The sequence below is a fragment of the Hemiscyllium ocellatum genome, chromosome 43, assembly GCF_020745735.1.
Source record: "Hemiscyllium ocellatum isolate sHemOce1 chromosome 43, sHemOce1.pat.X.cur, whole genome shotgun sequence".
NCBI classification, from domain to species: Eukaryota; Metazoa; Chordata; class Chondrichthyes; order Orectolobiformes; family Hemiscylliidae; genus Hemiscyllium; species Hemiscyllium ocellatum.
The window spans coordinates 12,758,951-12,777,578 of NC_083443.1; the positions used below are offsets into that span (position 1 = coordinate 12,758,951).

Consider the following 18,628-nt stretch of genomic DNA (forward strand, 5'->3'; position numbering starts at 1 on the left):
GGATTCACTTTCCAACTGATTATTCTTCATTAATATCGATTGTTCCAGGTACAGTGTGAAGTTCTTTCTGTTTTCCTCAGCACCAATATCAAATGGATAACCACTGTTGCATGAATGTGACTTTACCAATTTCATTTATAGCTTTTTCCTCCCTTAAGGTGACAAGTTGTGGACCGTTCGGTGCCACCCCAATCATTGGGATTGAAATTGTGACTGGGTTCATACAACCAGAACTGATGTTTATACTTACAGATTGAGCTGAATTGAATACAACCTTTAGACAAGAAAGGATTTTGTGCATTGTACAATGCCTGATGGCTTGAATGGGTTTTCAGCTCAATGTTTAAAGACCTCTGATTATGTATAAGACTTAAGATAGAGGAGCAGAGTAACAATTTGGCCCAATAAACCTCCTCTGCCATTCAAATTAATCATTGCAATCTTGGGCTTTGAATCCACCTTCCAGCCTCCTCCACATATCCTTTGAGTCCCCGAGAGACATTGAAGCCGGAGACAAATAGATCAATGTATTCTGTGGTGGAGCATCCACAACCCTTTAGAGTAGAGAATTCCATAGACCCTTGAGTGAAGTAACTTCTTTTCATCTCAGTCTTAAATGATTGGCCCCTTATCTGAAGACTGACCTCACCATTTTACATTCCTTGACCAGAGGAAACAATCTCTCAGCATCTACTGTTACAAGTCTCATGGCATTTATGAACAGCTCAGTGTCCTTAATAGAGTAACGTTAGAGAATGATTACATAAATGTATCAGTTTTTATTCGAAGCATATTTTGACACTGCAGGTACCTCAGCTCAACAGTTGGATGCTACCTTTAGCACAAGTGCAGCGCTGGAGATCTATGAGCTCGATTTTTCAGATCCTTCACTGGATGCAAAATTGCGAGGGAGCTTACCTGCTACCAGTAGGTGAGTTCTCGATGCATGTGCTTAAATGCTTGGTAATAAAATTAGACAACTTATTTTTTTAATTGTCTGTATTTATACATAAACAAATGAGGTTAAGATTCATGAGGTAACTTGTATTTATTACTGGTAAAATGTATGTGTGAATATTCCTATTTAGGGTACATTGTTACACTTTTTCTTCTAGTGTATGGAAATGTAGGTCCTTATTCACAAGCTAATGATCGCTTGTGTCTAAAAGAGGTTAGTTGCAGCCGCACCATTGTTTAATACACCTTTGGAACAATATTAAGTAACTATATTGGCCAGTCTCCAGTGTGATCCATATTTTGCAAATGATATGTGGCCAGGTGGACTAATGGTAATGAGGATGAGGGCAAAAGTTTAATTGTTGAATTTTGGGAAAGGAAAGTAAATCATGTGATAACTGTTACAGATTTCACAAGCTGATCTGGAGTAACTATGGCACAAGCTCCAATGGAGTCATAGCAGCAGGTGGAGATACGGGAACCATCACCCTTTACAATGCAGAGCAGATTCTTGAATTGGGAAGGGATCCCATCATTGGACAAAGTGAGAAGCATGCAGGTCCTGTTCGAGGACTGGATTTTAATCCTTTCCAGGTATTGAGATTGCATTTCCTCTTGCAAGCAGTTTCACTGGAACAAATCCTGAATGATCACCTACATTGTTGTGGTAAAGGGTATTATTTCCCTTTGTGAAATTTTGGATAAAAATATGTCTTGACATATTTCAGCAACAAGGAACTTCATTTATGTAGATAGATTGGGCGAGTTGGGAATACAAGGGGGTCACCGATTTATGAATGTCTAACTTATGAATGCTGGGTAATTACAAACACAATCCCATTCATGATTATAATGTTAAAGACCCAGCATATGAACATTTCTTATAGTTAGGGTTGTATTACATTGTCCTGCATTGTATCCTGACTTGTGTACAATTCAGCTTGCAAATGGGACTCCAGAAAGGAGCCTACTGCAACTTGGGACTGCTGTGTCCTTGTCAGAAAGGGGAAGGTTAAAAAGAGTCATGATAGAGGCTGGACGGTGTAGAGAGAGATAAATCCTTCCCACGTGCTCAGTAATGGATTGGCCATGCTAAATTGCACTGTGGTGTTCATGGATCTGTAGGTGAGGCGGACTAGCCATTGGAGGTGCAGATTTTTACAGGATGTTATGAACCAGACCAAACCCCCTCAAAAAATATCAAAGAGATAGCCTAGACTCTAACTTTTTATTTTCTTTAAAGACAAGTGTAAAGAACTGGGTTTCAGATGTGATTTGATTGGTCCATCACTAGGCTTTAAGAAAAACAAACTTTATTCTTACAGCAGTCAAAATGCAAACACAAAAAAAGAGAGAAATTGGCATAACTTTAACTCCCTAGAAATACTTAATAACATAATATACTAGGAGAAAGTGAGGACTGCAGATGCAGGAGATCAGAGCTGAAAATGTGTTGCTGGAAAAGCGCAGCAGGTCAGGCAGCATCCAAGGAGCAGAAGATCTCTGATTCCTGAAGAAGGGCTTATGCCCAAAAAGTCGATTCTCCTGCTCCTCGGATGCTGTCTGGCCTGCTGTGTTTTTCCAGCATCACATTTTTCAACTCTGGTCTCCAGCATCTGCAGTCCTCACTTTCTCCTAGTTGATCCTTCCACTCTGCATGGAAAAACTTCCCTTGAGCATTTCCCTTAAGGGTCAATACCTACCAGGATCTTGATGAAATAATCCAAAATACTTTCATGTTGTTTGTCCTGACAATCAGCAGATGTTGGATACCTGCATCATGTTGGAATTGAGGTACTATTTTAAGTTAAAAATATTTTGACTGCTCCACTCCTGTAAAGGAGTTTTCTGAATACTAAGATCTTAACTTTACAAGATGCACTGCAGAAGTTTATCATGGTTCCTTGTACAGTACCTTCCAAACTGATGAGTACTACATCTAGGCAGTCAAGGGCAGCAGTTAGATGAGAGTTCTTCTCCAAGCCATTCACCAATCTGATTTGGAAATAGGACAGCATGGTAGTTCAATGGTTAGCACTGCTGTCTCTCAGCTCCAGAGACCCAGGTTCAATTCCAGCCTTGGGCTTTGTGGAGTTTGCACATTTTCCCTGTGTCCACATGGGTTTCTGCAGGATGATCTCGTTTCCTCCTGTCCAAAGATGTTAAATTGACCATAATGTGCAGGCTAGGTGGGGTGAGCCATGGAGAATACAGGGATAGGGGATGGGTCTAGGTGGAATGCTCTTTGGAGAGTCATTGTGGACATGATGGGCCTAATGGCCTGCTTCCACACTGTGGATCTTCTGTAAAATATATTGCTCTTCCTTCATTGCAACTGGGTCCAACTCCTGGAACTGCATCCCTAACAGTTGGAATACCCATACCAAATGGACTGCAGCAGTCAGTATGGAGGCTCAGTTGTCAGCAGTGCTGCCTGACAACACCAGTAACCCAGGTTTGATTCTACCCTTGCACGACTGTCTGTATGAAGTTTGCACATTCTCACTGTGTCTGCGTGGGTTTTCTCCAACTACTCCAGTTTCCTTCCACAGTCCAAAGATGTAAAAATTAGATGGATTGGCCGTGCTAAATTGCCCATAGTGTCCACGAATATGTAGGTTAGGTGGAATAGCCATGGGAAATGCAGGGTTACAGGGATAGAATGGTAAGCTGTTCAATCAGTGTGGACTCATTGGGTTGAATGGCCTGCTCCTACACTATAGGGATTCTATAGGCGGCATGGTGGCATAGTGGTTAACATTGCTGCCTCACAGCGCCAGAGACCCAGGTTCAATTCCCACCTCAGGCAAACTGGAGTTTGCACATCATCCTGGTGTCTGCATGGGTTTCCTCCGGGTGCTCCGGTTTCCTCCCACAGTCCAAAAATGTGCAGGTTAGGTGAATTGGCCATGCTAAATTGCCCGTAGTGTTAGGTGTAGGGGAAAGGGTATGGGTGGGTTGCTCTCCGGAGGGTCGGTGTGGACTTGTTGGGCCAAAAGGCCAGTTTCCACACTGTAAGTAATCTAATCTAATCTAAATCTAAATCAGTCTCAAATTCAATTAGGATTTAGCCAAAAATGCTGATCCCAGCCTCCAAAGCCCACATCCATGAATAATTTTTTAAAAACAAGCAAGAGAAAGCCAACCTTGTAATCCTGAGGCTCTTTAAGGGTCTATGGTTGTCTTATTGATGTGCTCTGTGTTAAAGTTGTAAAATGAGCTTTTGATAGACACCAGGCCTTCTAACTCCATGATCTCGACCACCTAGAAGAACAGGAACAGCAGTTCATGGGAACACCACCAAATTTCCGGCTACAAGTCTCATACTATTCTGCCTTGATCAAATGGTGCTATTCTTTCACTGTTGCTCAATGAAAATGGTGGGCAGTCCTCCTATAATAACGCTGGTAGTGTACCTGCACCACACAGACTACAGTGGTTCAACGTGGTGACTCATTGCTATCATTTTGGCAATAACTGCTAAATTTCTCAGTGACCCCCACAATTTCTGATTGTTGATATTCATTACTCGGTCAGAAACTAAGAATTCGATTCTCCCACACCCACTTACTCACTTTTGGAAATATTTTAGTGAATATGCTTCTAGGAACATAGTGACAGGAACACCAAGAACTACTAACATGATTATAAAGGCTTAAGATTGTGAAAAGCAGTAAACCACTTCAATTGTGCTGATAGGATACTATCTGATAGAGATCTAGATAAGCAGTTTTAGCCTGTACATTGTGTTCTTGCAGTGAAGTACATTTCTTCCTTGGGCCTGTTTGCCACAGTAAGCAATTTGGCATTTAACTGCAATTAGAGATATACTGACATGGCAGAGTTAAGATGGGGCTGCCTTAAAAGCTGTGGTCTCATAGGAAAGCCAATCTCTTAATAAATGTGAACAAGGTGTTGGGAAGGAGAAGAAAGGCTACACAGCAATTCTGTTTGCTAAATATTAGTGAGGTGCTGAAGTATAACAAATCAGATTGCAGCCAAGAGATAGAGTCATTGAGATGTACAGCATGGAAGTAGAGCCTTCAGTCCAACCAGTCCATGCCTACCAGGTATCCCAACCCAATCTAGTCCCACCTGCCAGCACCCAGCCCATATCCTTCCAAACCCTTCCTATTCATATACCCATCCAAGTGCTTCTTGAATGTTGCAATTGTACCACCCTCCACCACTTCCTCTGGCAGCTCATTCCATACCTGTACCACCCTTTGTGTGATATTTTATTCTTTCTTGACCTATGAGTGTCATTGGCAAGACCAGCATTTATTGCTCATCTTCCATTACCCTTGAACTGAATGGCTTGCGAGAGCAGTTCGGATGGTTGTTAGCGGTCAACCACGTTACTGTTGGTCTAAAGTAGTGTAGACCAGACTGGATAAAAGCAGCACATTCCCTTCCTCAAAGGACACTACCGGACCAGGTGCCAATTACAACTATCAGAGTTACTATTATTCTGACTAGCTATCACATCCAGATTTTAAATTAATTGAATTTAAATTCTGTCAGGCATGACCCCAGAATGTAAAACTTGGCCTCTGCATTACTTGAAGTCAGCAGTACATCACCATCTCCCTCCATGATATGAATTAAACACTGCCATGGACAAAATAATTGCATGCCTTTAGTAAATGAAATTCCTGCATGCATCGCATAATTGACTAATGAAGTTGCTGGAGAAAAAGCTGTTTTTTTTGCGATTAGTTTTAAAATTTCTGCAAACTTCTCTTTTTGGTGAGCTCCCTCAAAATCCAATGGAGCATTGCATTAGATACTGAACATTGTACAGCAGGAAGGATATATTACCCTTAGAGAGAATATTACACGAATACTGCAGTGTGATTCCAGGGCACAATTGGTTGTCAAGAGGAAATTTTACATTGACTAAATTTGTTTTCACTTCAGTGTCAAAACAACTGATCTGATAGAAGGGTTGAGAAATGTTTCATTTCAGTGTGCAGTAGGATAGATAGAAGGAAACTTTCATTTGGTGCATAACTGCAGAATAACAGCAACTACCTAAAGTTGAATTGGAGTCAGATCTTCCAGGTATGTTATCAGCAAGCACTTTCTCATGCAAAGAAAAGTAGGAAGCTGAAACACTCAAACCTAAAAGAAATTGGAGGCTAGGGGTCAATTGGAAATTTTTGTGCTGAGCATAATCCATTTTTTTGTTCAAGATTTTGAAAGATATGGAATCAAGATGGTAAATAAGAGCTAGGACACAGATCAGCTGTGTTTATTACTGAGTGGTGGAAGAAATTAAATAACCGAATGGTCTACTTGTGATCCTATGTTCTAAATTATTGAGTTTAATTTACGAAATTCACTTTTTAAATTTTGTCTTCACATTTTCTTTAGAATAATCTAATGGCTTCTGGAGCTAATGATTCTGAGATTTATATTTGGGATTTAAATAATTTCAACACACCAATGACGCCAGGAGCAAAGTCCCAGGTACGTTCAACTCATTAGTTGTGAGAAATATTGTACCTGTATTTTTGGTAACACTGGTGGATCAAAGAACTTGGCACAGGGTGGGGAAAGTGTATGGGGTGTTAATGTTCCCTAATTATGAGTACCAATCATTGTCGGATGCTACAAGTTTAGGCTCCTTTGTGTACAAAACCATATGAAAACAGAATGATAATCTTGATGTGCCATATTTGAGCCCTGGAGTGAATAGATTTTGCAATTGACATAGTTGTCAGAATTGTCCTTTGTATCAGTACATGTGCACCAGTAACTGGAACTTAGACCATTTTTCCAAATACTAGAGAAATACACACCAAGAATGTTTGATTAGCTTTTAATGCAATATAAATAACACCACTGTTTTGCTCTCTTTCTCTCTTTCCTGCCTATTCATCCACAGCAAAGAGAGGTAAGAATTAAAGTACACAATCTGCAGATGTAGCCTGGTAATGTAGAGATCTGCAGAATTAACCTAGTTTGTCCTTCTACTTCTTTACTCTGGTCACTATCTTCCATCATTGTTTATTTTCTGGCTTTCTGTTTCTCACTCTCCCTCCATTTGGTGTTTATCTTTCAGTGCAAGCTACTGATTGTGCAATTGTGCCATCTTATCTACAGGATTGTCTACATAGTTCTCTCCTTGCTCCCATTTCATCTTTCACCTTGGGTGTCTGCTTTCTTCTCTGCCTTTGTTCATAACTGAATGTGTGCCTTCTTGCCTAATTGTCTGCAATGGATGAGGGGCTCCCTGTTCTGCCTTCATAGTTCACAACGTGTGCCTCTTGGCTCTGTCCCGATTGTCCATAATGGGTATGCTTGCCTTCCTGCTCTGTCCTCATTGTTTACATTTGGGTGTGTGCTCCCTGCTCTGTTCTCGCTATTCAAATGGTGCAAGCTTTTGGATAATGGGTAGAATTGAGTCAGACATGGTTTGAATCAAGCATCAACAGTTAATGGAGGTGTGGGTTTTGCTCCATGACTCGACCCCTTCACCACACCATTTTAAACGTTATTGGTACTCATAAATTTGTTTTCTCACTTTTGGGCTTAATGCTATCTACTCTTGCATAATAATGGTTGTGGTTACTTATGTTAATCAACTTGCAGATTCTTCCACTACTTTAGACTGCGCCAACAATATTGACAGTCTGTACATTGAATCCTTTTTACCCTGACTCTGTCTATACTATTTGCAGTGTCTATTTCTCAATTGATTTTTTAGCAGTGTGACATCTCATTGTGCCTACTCATCTTTCTATTCTGCTAGTTTTTATTTAAGCCTTTCTCTCTTTTAGTCCTAATTAGTGCTGCTTCCCATCTCCCTTGCTATCTAGCATCTGTCCACATGTTCTCTAATGTATGAGTGATCTTTTCAGTTGTATTTTGGCTCTGATGTTTTTAACTAGTTCCCCTTGGTTTATGTCTTTCTAACCTCTTTCTAATTGTCCTGGGCTCAATGTATAGTTATATATAAAAATGTGTCAAAATTCTATGAGCTAGTTAAAATATAACTAGGTAAAGTGTTAAAGCATGAGTGGAAATGATATTGTTCCTTGTGTGAGTTATAAATTAGATTTCCATTGTGGCTGTTAGTTTTGGAATATTGGCTATGGTGATGGATTTAAAGCCTGAATCGCTGTGGCAGCTTGCATTTTTATGTGTTGTGTCTGGAGCTATGGATTATGATGATAGAGTTTCCAACCTTCTTTCTATCAGTCCTCACTTTCTCATTCTTTCTATCACATCTATGATAAGGAAGTTCTTCTGTTCTTTTCCCCTTTCGTTGGTGTAGGTTGGGAGGATTTGCAGTTTGTTATCTAACTTGAGCTTGCAGCTTCTGGCTGAGAGGCAGAGGTGTCTACAAAATGTTGGTTATATTGGAGACACTATGATATAAGTATATATAATAGTCACGAATTGTATAGCATAGTATACAGAAAAATCACTGTTTACAAATGATAAAGCAAGCAGTCGAGGGAGGCTTAAAGATCGACAGGGCCACAGGCAAAGGTCCTGGCTGCAGAGAAATGCAAGAAATCAGGTTTACGTGAGCAAGGAGATTGATGGAAGTGCAGGAACATGACTAGTTCTAAGGACATGAACATAAATAGGATAGCAGATAGGGGATGTGGTGCACATTTGTGATGCTTACTGATGGAAAGCACCGGAGTGTGCGGGCAAATTAGCATTGAGAATTAAACAAGAACAGTGTGCAAGAATGTGAAGAATAGAATACACTTCACAGGCAGCAGCTGGGATTAAATGTAAGATGGGCCTGCCACTATATGCACAGAAAGATCTGACTGGATATATGTGATCCCCATTGGTGATGGTGCTGTGGATGATAAGGTGCTCCTTTATCAGCGAGAACTGCCTCTTGTTCTTTTCACACTAATAGAATGGAAGTTTGTTTCTATTACTTCAAAATACTTTCTGGTCTAAATGAAGCTAAAGAACTGCAGTTGATGAAAGTTGCAAACAAAAACAGAAATTGCTGGGAAAAATTCAGCAGGTCTGGTAGCATCAATGGACAGAAAACAGAATGAACGTCTCAGGATCATTAACCCTTCAAAACTGAAGTTTGGATTTGATTGTGAATTTCTCTGGTGTGGAGGGCAAATAATTATTCTAATCCCCAGCATTGATCAGCTGAATCTGATTGAGCATAAATGGACAAAGTCAAAAATATTCAATAATCTCAACAAGAAAATAACTGAATAGTAAAGACATTACAGGATTTTGTGATGAAGCTGGTGCATTTCCAATAAGTATTCCTTTGCTAGCAGTTTGAAAGAGCTAGCCCTTGCCCATCCTTTTCCATTGACCTATACATATTTGTTTACCTTACTTGTTTATCCAATTCTCTTTTGAATATGTGTTTGCCACCCCCTCAGTTGATGCATTCCAGATCACAAATGCAATTTGTCACACTGAGCCATTTTACAATGATGCTCCTTGATGTGAATGAGGAGTCAGCCGAAGTTATATAGTGCAAAGGAAAGGAACATTTTTATCTGGCAATAATATTTTAATTTAGAACTCTGTACATATTTCCTGGTAAGTTAGGATTTTTCCAGTTTAAGCTGTTTTTATCGAATTAATAGATCAGGATAGAAATTCTTTTAACCACAGAACTATTGGGAATTGGTATATGTTTTATAATGGGGCAATGTAGTGCATACCGAACTAAGGACTGTTCATATTAGCTTAACTAAGTTACTGATGTGAATTCTTAATGAACTAGAAATGGGCACCAGCACTTCTTGCAAGGTTTCTTTTCTGACTTTTTTATTGTCTGGCATGGCTAGGAAATTAGGGTGAAGCCTTTAAGAAATCCACAAATTCCAGAGGACGTTTACAAGAATCATCTTGGGGATGAAGAGCTTGTCATGTGAGAAACATCAAGGATTCTTGTACTTTGTCTTTTCCCTCTAAAATAACTGCATTAGGAGGGTTAGTGTCTTTGAGGGCTGGTTAGTATTTGAACTCTGTCTTGTGTAAAGTGTAACCGCTCACTTCCTGCACTTCTCTAACCCCTACTTGCTGATGAGTTCCATCATCACAGACTGGGACTGGTTCCCTGTACCCAAGTGTATTCAGTATGACCTCTGACTTTGTCTTAAAGCATTAGACAATTCCTTCACAACTTTAGTTTTCTGACTTTATATGCATCTGTGCGCCCACCAAGATAGAGCTACCTTCTAATAGCTTTGCTTCACTTTGGAATTCTGCCCAAGTGCTCTTCCATTTCTCGATTTACTGTCTTCTAAAGAGTCAGATTTTGATCATATGTCTAAGCCATTCCTCTAATCTTTCTCTTCCTGGTTTAATACCCATCTTCCATTTGTGGAGCACCATGGCCACTGTTTAAATGTATTTATAAATACAAGCTGTTTCTTTTCTAACTACCTTTGCCAATGTTACTTCAGACTATATTTGAAAAGGGAAGGACTGATTAGGGATAGTCAATATGGCTTTGTGTGTGGGAAATCATGTCTCACAAACTTGATTGATTTTCTTGAGGAAGTTACAAAGAGACTCGATGAGGGTAGAATGGTAGATGTGATCTATATGGACTTCAGTAAGGCGTTCAACAAGATTCCCATGGGAGACTGACTCGCAAGGTTAGATCTCACGGAATACAGGGCGAACTAGCTATTTGGATACAGAACTGGCTCAAAGGTAGAAGACAGAGGGTGGTGGTGGAGGGTTGTTTTTCAGATTGGAGGCCTGTGACCAGTGGAATGCCACAAGGCTCGGTGCTGGGTCCTCTACTTTTTGTCATTCACATAAATGATTTGGATGCGAGCATAAGCGGTACAGTTAGTAAGTTTGCAGATGACACCAAAATTGGAGGTGTAGTGGACAGCGAAGAGGGTTACCTCAGATTACAACAGGATCTTGATCAGATGGGCCAATGGGCTGAGAAGTGGCAGATGGAGTTTAATTCAGATAAGTGTGAGGTGCTGCATTTTGGGAAAGCAAATCTTAAAAGGACTTATACAGTTAATGGTAACGTCCTTGGAAGTGTTGCTGAACAAAGAGACCTGGGAGTGCAGGTTCATAGCTCCTTGAAAGTGGAATTGTAGGTAGATAGGATAGTGAAGAAGGCATCTGGTATGTTTTCCTTTATTGGTCAGAGTATTAAGTACAGGTGTTGGGAGGTCATGTTGCAGCTGTACAGGACATTGGAATATTGCATGCAATTCTGGTCTTCCTACCGAAAAGATGTTGCGAAACTTGAAAGGGTTCAGAAAAGATTTACAAGGATGTTGCCAGAGTTAGAAGATTTGAGCTATAGGGAGAGGCTGAACAGGCTGGGGCTGTTTTCCCTGGAGCGTCGGAGGCTGAGGGGTGACCTTATAGAGGTTTACAAAATTGAGGGGCATAGATAGGGGAAATAGGCAAAGTCTTTTCTCTGGGGTCGTGGAGTCCAGAACTAGAGGGCATAGTTTTAGGGTGAGAGGGGAAAGATATAAAAGAGACCTGGGGCAACGTTTTCACACAGAGAGTGGTACGTGTATGGAATGAGCTGTCAGAGGAAGTGGTGGAGGCTGGTACAATTGCAACATTTAAGAGGCGTTTGGATGGGTATATGAATAGGAAGGGTTTGGAGGGATGTGGGCCAGGTGCTGGCAGGTGGGACTAGATTGGGTTGGGATACCTGGTCGGCATGGGCAGGTTGGACCGAAGGGTCTGTTTCTTTAAAGCTGCCTTAGTTGCTAGGATTCAAGTTTGTGCCTGTGTGTATCCGATCAGTTGAGCTATTTCCTCAAATTCATTTGCTTGAGTCATGAAAAGGGCTGAAAGTGCTTTTGCAGAATGAGTTGTGTGCTACAGTTATGAGCCATTTCTCTCAAAATTCTTTCTGCCACTGAATGGAATCTTTTGAATTCATGCAGCCTTCTGAGGATATCAGTTGTGTAGCTTGGAATCGACAGGTGCAGCACATCCTGGCTTCAGCCCATCCAAGTGGCAGAGCTGTGGTATGGGATCTAAGAAAGAATGAACCTATCATCAAAGTCAGTGATCACAGCAGCAGAGTGAGTGCACACTTGATAAATTTTCATGTACATTTCTAGAACTTTGTGTCTTTGTGTTCAGTGGGTGAAAATGAGGTAGTGTTTCACCAGTTTAACATAAATAGCCATTTATTGATTATTGCTGCAAAAAGACACATTGTATCAAAGTTTTTCATCTTGCATTTGTCAGGACAACCTGGAAGAATGGTTGGGAGTGGTCAGTGCTTTCCCTGACTGTTGCAAACAGCAGAAGGGCCATTCAGTTTGATATGGTCCACTAGTCTTTGGCAAATATGGTCTACATAACTAGCTTTATTCCAGCACTAAAATTCACATACCACATTACATATTTGTGTGATATGCAGAATGCTTTTATGACTAGACAGCAGCTTTGTGTTAGTGCCAGTGTAATACTAATTATGATGGCTCTACATCCCAAAGACTGGATAAAATCAAACAGTAAGTCCCAACAAGGCAAGTTATGAAGCATGTGCAACCAACTCATACATGCACAATTGAAAACTGCATCCAACATTCGTTGGAATTTTGTATTTGGGTGACATTGCAACCTAATACTGACTGTTCTAAGAACCCCATTGGCAATCAATTTAAAATTGTCTATTATGCTCAATGTTTCCCACTTGGTACAGAACTTACAAATATTAAACATAAGGCCTTGAACTCTTAAGACAGACAGAATCAATGATTATACAGTGCCTGTTCAACTGAAAAGGATGACAGCCATTGTCTGATTTATTCCTCTCAACAATGCTGATCAACAAGGATGAACATACCTGGTTTAAATTTAGACAATGCTTCATAGTAAACTATCAGTCGTCATAAAACTGGTGCATTCTCCATAACATTGCCTCTAGCAATCAATCCACAAAGCAACCAGCACCTTTTTTTTTCCCAATGAGTTTAAACAGAATATTACATTAATATTCTTACAAATTAGCCTAATAAGAGCAAGATGAAAAGCTTTGACAAATGGTTTGACAATTGTGTTTAATATAACCCTTTTAACAACTTATTTTTTAAAATTTCTGTGATGGATGTTAAAAAGAAACAAATGAGTAATGCTGAAAAATGAATGGATGCTTTTCAGAAGTAAAATCCTTAGCGATGTTGTATACACGATGGGTGTTGGTTTGAATGCGCCCTACTCTTACAGGGTGACAATCTCTTCTACATATTCACGGTGAAATACATCTGGTCTGTCTCAGTGTAGTTCCCATTAAGTATTGACAAAAGCACCAATTTTCACTTAGTTTGATTGAACTAAATAAATCTTGCAGATCGACACCAGGAATGGAGCTGTGCAACAAGGGGCTTTTCCTGTGCATGGTATTGACATGCTTTATTCAGCTTTTAACTAATGTTGTACCTGACCGATCAGTGCCTAACCCTTATGTTAAACACCTGATTTTTAAACACTACAGTTCATTACTTAGTAGTCATTGTTATTATAACATGGAAGGACACCATTTAGCCCATTAGCCTATGTTGGCATTGAACCTAGCGATTTATCTTAATAATTCTCCTAGAGCTGTAGATTAATGTCATATAAAATAACCAGCATGTTTAAATTTGACTTTTACAGATGCGTTGTTCTGGAATGGCTTGGAACCCTGAAGTTGCAACTCAACTTGTTCTTGCATCAGAAGATGATCGAATGCCTATACTGCAGATATGGGACTTGAGGTTTGCCACGTCTCCCCTCAAGGTTTTGGAGAATCATACCAGGTATTTAAACATTATTAAAACACAGTAAGACATATGGAACTGCACATGTATAATTCCAAACTTTGTTTTCAGAAGCAATAAAAGGCTAGGATGCGTGAAGATATGGAATATGTCTTTATGGGAATGTGGTGTTGAAAGATGAAGTATAAATAAATTATCAACTTGATTGCAAAAAAACCTTGGAAATAAGGAATAATTTGTCATTTGTGCTTTCTCTGATTTGCATACAATTATTTTTTACATTCTGTTGTTTAGATATTTAAAAGGTGGTGTTACCCTTCTGAGCACTTCTGTTTCCAGTCCTTTCCTCCTCAATATTTTGTTTTGGTCCTTTGTTCCTTGTTTCACTCACTTCTTCCTCCATTTTTAATTTCTCTATCTCTTTCTGAAACCAATTTCCTTGACTTTATTTATTGGACAGTTCTCATCTTTCAATGAGTCTTCAACCCCAGTCGCACCCACCCCCTTTCTACCTCCTGTCTACACAGTTCTCAGTTTATTTCTGGACAAATTTTCATTGTAATATTATTGGGAGGACGAGGAATCGTAGTCTTCAGTAAACTCTGAAAATAATTGGTTCACACCAGTTGAAACAGGACAGTTACAGAGATACGCTAAGGCCTTTCCCATGTTGAAAGGCTGAGAGCAGAAGCTTACCCATACGGTACAAAAGAGAATTTGAGCTGGAAATCTGATAAAGTGCAGGTTGAGTTGAATTTATTCCCTAACATGTTTACTTTATTGTTCAGGGGTATTCTTTCCATATCGTGGTGTCAAGCCGATGCAGAGTTGCTTCTAAGCAGTGCAAAAGACAATAGGATCTTATGCTGGAATCCCAACACTGGAGAGGTGGGTGTCAGGCACTTGGAGTAACAGTGAGTTCAGTATCAGCCAAGTGCGATAGAAGCTATTTTTTATAAATAAAGATGACGTAAATAACAACTAAATTCTACATAAGTCTTCATAGTTAATCTGCTAATGGGATTTACTTGGTCTTTCTCAAGCCTAATGGATAATTTTACTAGCTCTTACAATCCGACATGCAACAAATCTCTGTTTTACTTAGGCACTCAGTCTTGTTGGTGTCATTGGTTTCAGGTGGTCTACGAGCTGCCAACAAGCAGTCAGTGGTGTTTTGATGTCCAGTGGTGTCCGCGGAACCCAGCAGTCCTCTCAGCTGCTTCCTTTGATGGACGAATCAGTGTTTATTCTGTCATGGGAGGGAGTCTGGAAGCACAGAAACAAAGCCATGTTGATAAAGTAAGGTCCCACACACAACAATATGACAGTGACCAGATAAGTTACTTTAGTGAGGTTGATTGAGAGGTAATTATTGGCCAGCATACTACAGAAAGCTACCCTGCTCTTCTTTGAAGCAAGATCCTTTAAGTTCATCTTTGAGGCACAGACTGGCCCTTATTTTTTTTCGTCTTATTCAAAAGAGGGTGGTTCCAGTATTGCAGTGCTCCCTCAGCACTAGGGATGTAAAGTAGTAAAAACTTAAAGGTTAATTGATAAGTATTGGTCTTGCCTTAATACATTAAAGTTAATGTTGAAAATAGACTGCAAAAAATGCTGCAGAAAAGTGACTTCTTTTTGGAGAAGGTATATTTCTTGATCTTATATAAAACGTTGTTTAGCTTTTCCTGTAGATTTGCCAATTTAATCTGCAGAGCTGAAAAAATGTGTTGGTGTTTAATTTTTAGTAAACACACCTGTTAAAATTATATCGGTTAACCATTTAAATGTTAACAGTTTTAAGCAGGAACTTTTTAGAAAAACAATATCCGTATTCTTAGCACGGCGCTAGAAAGTCAGTTTTGATTTTGTGCTCAAATTTCTGGTGTGGAGTCTTGCACCCACAATCTTGGAATTCAGAAGGTGAAAATGCTGCTGACTGGGCTATAGCTGATCCAGCAGATACGCATCATTGAGATGAGAGGCATTGGAAGAATTCAACACTTAAGTGTTGCCTACGGTGTATTTCAAAATACATGTGGTACAAACTTCAATTATCTAAAATTAGAATTCTCATGGATGTTAATTTTCCTCTTTAAAGAAACTAATGTGTTATAGAGTCATGGAGTCATTCAGCACAGAAGCAGACCCTTCAGTCCATGTCGAATATAATCCCAAACTGAACTAATTCCACCTGCCTCCTCCTGGTCCATATCCCTCCAAACCTTTTCTACTCGTGTGCTTAACTCAGTGTCTTTTAACTATTGTAAGTGCCCACACCCACTAATTCCTCATGAAGTTTATTCCAGACCAGAACTAGCCTCTTTGTTAAACACCTACCCCTTGTCTTGTTTTAAATCTCTCTCCTCATACCTTAAAAATATGCTCCCAGTCTTGAAATTCCGACATCCTAGGGAAAAGCTACCATCAACACTATCCATACCCATCATGATTTTATAAACCTTGATGGGAGGAGGATATTGACAGTTTCTTCTTCAGTATTGCTTGTGGCTGCTGTGTTCCCTGTATTATCACTAACCCCAATCTTCTTGTATGGCAAAACAGTCGTGCTGTTCATTACAGCCAATGATCTAAATGTAAAGTTGTCATATATGGAGAGATTTAAAGGGCTTGTAGTGTTCAATAACATCATGTTCCCCATGCTCAACTCCTCCTCCTGAAGTATAGCTATCTGCTTCAAATAGACATACTCCTTGATGCTACCCAGTGACCTATTGACAAGCATTAAGGTCTATGATATTTATTGCTGTTGTTCTGTTCTCAAGATACTTTGTCTCTCTGCAAACATACTTCTTTCTCATGTCGTTAATTTTTAAGTATGATACTTGAGTCTTGTAAGGAGCCGTTGTTTGACTTGTTTGAAAATAACAGCTCTGGGTTCAATACCCGCCTCAGGCAACTGTCTGGGTGGAGTTTGCACATTCTCCCCGTGTCTGCGTGGGTTTCCTCCGGGTGCTCCGGGTTCCTCTCCAGTCCAAAGATGTGCGGGTCAGGTGAAGTGGCCATGCTAAATTGCCCGTAGTGTTAGGTGAAGGGGTAAATATAGGGGAATGGGTCTGGGTGAGTTACTCTTCGGAGGGTCCGTGTGGACTTGTTGGGCCAAAGTGCCTGTTTCCACATTGTAAGTAATCTAATCTAATCTTTAGGTTTTAGCTGTAATAATTCATGCTTCAGGTTCTCCCAGACCACACTCGCTCTCAGATTTTCTGAAGTATTTCTTCCCTCTCCATTCGAATTGTCACAAAGCCAATTGAACAGATTAAATTTCACCAGAGGCCTGAAATTTTCCTTTCTTGATCCTGATGCACAATGCCGAATTAAATATTCTGAAAATTAAAGAATCGATTGAAATGTTCACTTTGATTACAGTATAGAGTTGCAGATTTTAATCTATGAAAGTGCTCTGAAATGCCTTTTACCATATTGCTTTTGGATTTAGATTTCTTCCTCATTCAACAATCTGGACCCATTTGGAACAGGGCAGACTCTTTCTCTTCTAGATATCCCACAGAAATCCGTTCCACCCACAGTGGTGCTTCCTTTGAAAAAACCCCCCAAATGGATCCGTCGACCTGTGGGAGCATCATTTGCTGTAAGTCATGACTTGCTATATCGTGCGGTTGATTGGTCTTGTAAGGTGGAGTTGACACATGTTGCACCTGAATTAGGAATGCCATACATATGAAGTTTTAAGGGAGCTATGATGTTCAATTACAGCATCAATGAAAGTCAGTGCGATGCACTCTGTGATGTCAATATTGAGACCTTGTGTCAACAATCTTTCAGAAAAACATCATTGATTTTCTCCCAATGGTCCCTTCTTGGCGCACCACAAAGTTGGCTAGATTGACATTGTGGAATTAGCCCTGAGGAGTTAATTGTCCCATCATGTATTTGCTAGAGCATTTTAAATTCCTTGGTTGAAAACTTGTGGACATGCACTTTTCAGGTCTAATGTTGGCTACAGGACAGCTTGAAAGGAAATTCCCTTGTCCTGCTTTTATTATCTTTCCTCGATAGATGTAGGTTGATTTCATTTTGCACTATGATGTGGCCATTCAGAATCAGTATGTTTTGTCAGGTCCAAGGAAGTTAGCCAGAAATTCGGTTTCCAGAAAACATCCTATTATACAGGTGGTTTCTTACTGTTCAGAATGCCTGCAGCTAAACCACAAGGTGAAGACTGCATATACATCTTAGATTTTCTGGTTTGAACAAATGAGAGCAAGCTGTTTCCATAGTGTTTAGATATCTAAATAAACTTAAAAAACAATGATTCTTCTATAATGGTCCTGTTTAGAAAGTGGTAAAGTAGAAAAGCTCTGCAATTGCCTGAGTTAACCTTGTTCCTTCAAAGCAAAATCTCTTGCTGTAACAACATTTACAATTGTTTTGAGAGTTGCCCTTGTGGTATTGTCAGTAGACTATTAATCCAGAAACCGAGGTAAATGTCTGGAGACCTCAATTCGAATCCTGCCATGGCAGATGGTGGAATTTGAATTAAGAGTCTAATGGTGACCATTGTCGAATGTTGTGGAAAAACCCATCTAGTTCACTAATGTTGTTTTAGGAAAGGTCTAGTCCTTGTGTGGCTCCAGCACCATAGCAATGTGGTTGAGTCCCAACAATTAGGAGCAGGCACTAAATGTTGGCCTAGCCAGCGATGGCCATAATCCTTGAATGAATACAAATAAAAAAGGTTTGAAGCTATTCGTCATTCATCATTTATGTAAATGATTTGCATGTGAACATAGGAGGCATGGTTAGTACGTTTGCAGATGACACCAAAATTAAAGATGTTGTGAACAGCAAGGAAGATTACCTCAGAGTACAAAGGGATCTTGATCAGATGGGCCAGTGGGCTGAGGAGTTTAATTTAGATAAATGTGAGGTGCTGCATTTTGGAAAGGCAAATTAGAGCAGGAATTACACAC

The 18,628-nt window shown here is 39.9% G+C and overlaps 1 protein-coding gene across 1 annotated transcript in view; it reads left to right on the forward strand.

The window, feature by feature from the left end:
* sec31b (SEC31 homolog B, COPII coat complex component) overlaps window positions 1-18,628 on the forward strand; it is an 87,556-nt gene that overhangs the window by 16,184 nt on the left and 52,744 nt on the right. The window contains exons 3-10 of the mRNA XM_060854430.1: window positions 808-931; window positions 1,365-1,551; window positions 6,334-6,429; window positions 11,850-11,990; window positions 13,573-13,715; window positions 14,465-14,564; window positions 14,814-14,975; window positions 17,134-17,286. Of these exons, the coding sequence (XP_060710413.1) occupies window positions 808-931; window positions 1,365-1,551; window positions 6,334-6,429; window positions 11,850-11,990; window positions 13,573-13,715; window positions 14,465-14,564; window positions 14,814-14,975; window positions 17,134-17,286 (1,106 nt within the window). The remainder of the gene's footprint in view (window positions 1-807; window positions 932-1,364; window positions 1,552-6,333; window positions 6,430-11,849; window positions 11,991-13,572; window positions 13,716-14,464; window positions 14,565-14,813; window positions 14,976-17,133; window positions 17,287-18,628) is intronic.